The 3268-nt window shown below is 36.5% G+C and overlaps 1 protein-coding gene across 2 annotated transcripts in view; it reads left to right on the top strand.

Annotated features, from left to right (window-relative positions):
• The window catches only part of LOC106872064 (Krueppel-like factor luna), a 16557-nt gene extending 13845 nt beyond the window's left edge, over positions 1–2712 (top strand). For both annotated transcript variants that reach the window (XM_014918914.2, XM_014918915.2), the window contains exon 2: positions 100–2712. In XM_014918914.2, the coding sequence (XP_014774400.1) occupies positions 100–1494 (1395 nt within the window). In that variant the 3' untranslated portion in view covers positions 1495–2712. The remainder of the gene's footprint in view (positions 1–99) is intronic.
• Positions 2713–3268: the final 556 nt, after the last annotated feature.

Here is a 3268-nt window from a genome sequence, read left to right as displayed (position 1 = left end):
ATATATATATATATATATATATATATATATACTCTAATAAAATATATAGCAAGATATATGTGAAGACTATTTTAATTAATTTTTTTTTTTTCATTTCAGACTTGGCAAGAAGTGGAGAACCTATTGTACCAGGATAACACACCTTACGAAACAAGCATGCTACATATTATGTCGCAGTCGGATCAATTGTCCCTCGGTCCAAGCCGGCCGACCCTTAACCAACCACCACAGTCTAGCTTGAACACGTCAGCAAATATGCCGACCGTTGGAAACCTACACATCCTTGCCATGAATAATAGTGGCGTTAACAACAATAATAGCAACAACACCACAACCACAGACAGTCTCAACAACAATGTTAATAACCCTTCAAACGTCATGGTCCCTAGCAACATCATTACTGGCAGTAATCTGAGTTCTTTAGCTGTTATGTCTAACATGATGAAGCAACATTCATACAGCAGTCAGCTGTCTTATTTATTGGGCAACCACCTTGGACAAGAACAGATGTTGGATAACTATGAGCACCTGCTCGATTTAGACTTCATTCTGAACAACACCGCCGAAAACCAAAGTTTGTATCAAGAGGAGCCAACCATGAAAATCAAACAGGAGACTTTAGAGCCACTCCCAGACTTCCATTCAGCTTTTCTAGATATCCCTGACATCAAGTTTGATACTGAAAGTCATCATCATCATCATCATCACCACCATCATCAACAGCAGCAGCAGCAGCATCAACATCATCATAGCAGCAATCCGGTTGACATGATGACAATTAAATCCGAATATAAATCCTCTCCAATGAATGTTATTCCCAAACAGGAATACGGTAGTATATCTTCATCTTGTGCCACTTACAACGCCACATTGAATACTTTGCCCGCAGGTGCCGCACAACAACCAAATCAAATGCATTACGTCATCCCAGGTCACATGTCTCCACCAGCGTCCCCTGAAATGCACGACGAACGTAAACAAATGCAGTGCAACCAATTAGGCATAATGCACCCCCATCACCCACACCAGCAGTCCATCCTTCTGCCTCCTCATATTCTCCCTAAACTGGGGAACCCACAGAATTCGATGTTACAGTTACCTCATCCAATGATTACACCTCCGGCGTCTCCTCAACTCGTGGACTTGTTGCTTCCTCAGCAGCAATCCATTGTTGAGGGCGGGGTTAATGTTCCAAAGAAACGAGGCAGACGTTCTTGGGGTCGCAAACGTCAGACCAACCACACATGTACTCATACTGGATGTAGTAAAACGTATACGAAGAGCTCTCACCTCAAGGCTCATCTGCGTACACACACGGGAGAGAAACCTTACCACTGCAATTGGAAAGGTTGTGGTTGGAAGTTTGCTCGTTCTGATGAACTGACCCGCCATTATCGAAAACACACAGGAGACAGACCTTTCCAATGTCATCTGTGCGAGCGGGCATTTTCTAGAAGCGACCATCTTTCGCTGCATATGAAGCGTCACATATGAGAGACAACACTTTTTTACTGTTTGATCGGCAAATGAAGAAATAATAGACGACCTATCAAAGAACATGAATGCAAAAGATGAACGGAAAATATATAAAATAAATATATATATAACATCAACGAAAAAGAATCAGTCCAACCAGCAGCGTTGAGAAGCAGAAATTCTAGTGACGGTGGGGTCGTAGCGATGGTAGGGAAACGACGAAACATGGACATCTAATCACCGAATCATTGGTTCAAAGAAAAAATAACATTTCTTTTTACATTGATCAATTAATATATAAACTTGATTGTAAAGCTTGAAACATAACGATATAGTGCTGTTATTATTGTTGTTGTTGCTATTATTGTTGTTGATGTTAATGAAGAAAATATTCCTTTTCTTCTTTATACTTCTTTTTAAACTGAATAGCTCCGAGAGCTGAGAGAAATGTCTGATATTTTTGACTGAAAATATACAGAAACATTACAAAGAATATATTTACAAAGAAAGAACTAAAATTGTAAAAATTACACCATTACATTCACACACATTCACATACACACATTCACATACACACATACACACATAACGAATAATTTGCATGAATGGATAAAATATAAGAAAAAAAAAACATTTGTCTTTTTATATATTTTATAACTTTTTCTCCTTGAAATTTTTTCACCATTTGTGACTTTCTAAGAATTATCATTTAGCGATGTACTTTGGTATGATTACATGTTTCACCAGATCGGAATATTCTATAGACTTCTGAACATAAATATACACTCACACACACGCACAGAAATATACAAATATTTATATATGTATATATATAGTATATTTACGTGTTTTTATATATGTGTGTGTGTGTGTTTTTTTTGCTTCTTTCTCTATTTTTCTTATTTTTATTTTGTGTGTTTTTTTGCGGCAGGCCGTAAAAAAAAGAGAAAAAAAGAAAATGTCCGAATATTCTACTTTGTCTCCCTGCGTTTCCCCTCATCCCCAACCCCAAATAATGGTTGGCACCATTCTGTAGGTCGCACTCTAAAGATGGACGTATCAGTCAGCAACAACAATTCAATGCTTTTTCTCCCATCCCCAACACCAATAACAACAACAAAAATGAACTGAAATTCCGACAAAGCATTGGAGTTTTTGTTGTTGTTGTTTGTTTTTGTCTGCTTGATATTTTTTTTCTGGTAAAAGTAAAAACAAAAGAAAAAGCTGTTATCATTATTACTATTATTATTGTTATTATTATTATTACTATTATTGCGATGGCACTGATGTAGCTTTGAACAAATTAGATAATCATACAAATTATTTAAAGCTCTGCTTCATAATCGCCTTAACTCCTTTAATTAACCCCTACCCCACTCACGCACACACTCCTCCGATTACAAAAATAATAAATAATAATAATATTCAAAACGATAATAATAGAAAGACACTTCTGTTCGGAACTGAGATAGTCAGCTTGTATGATTGTTTTTTTTTTGTTTTCTTTTTTTTTACTTCCATCATTTAGCTGCCCAACACCGCCACCAACACGACTCGAGCTTGTGTTCTCCGCTCCCGGGCACACAGAGAATGCAATCCGCTGAGAAGTTAAATCATTCTGTCAGCAAAAATATGAATAAATAAAACACAATAACAAGAGAAAACCACTAAACAAAAAGAAAAGAAAAATAAATTATGTTTATTTAGTACAGCAGTTAAATTAATCTCACGTAAAATATTACCCTTGGAGGACAATCAAAACACAACACCTGTAAAACAAAACAACAAAAAA

Source organism: Octopus bimaculoides, chromosome 13, assembly GCF_001194135.2.
Source record: "Octopus bimaculoides isolate UCB-OBI-ISO-001 chromosome 13, ASM119413v2, whole genome shotgun sequence".
NCBI lineage: Eukaryota > Metazoa > Mollusca > Cephalopoda > Octopoda > Octopodidae > Octopus > Octopus bimaculoides.
This window is presented reverse-complemented; position numbering and strand designations above follow the sequence as displayed.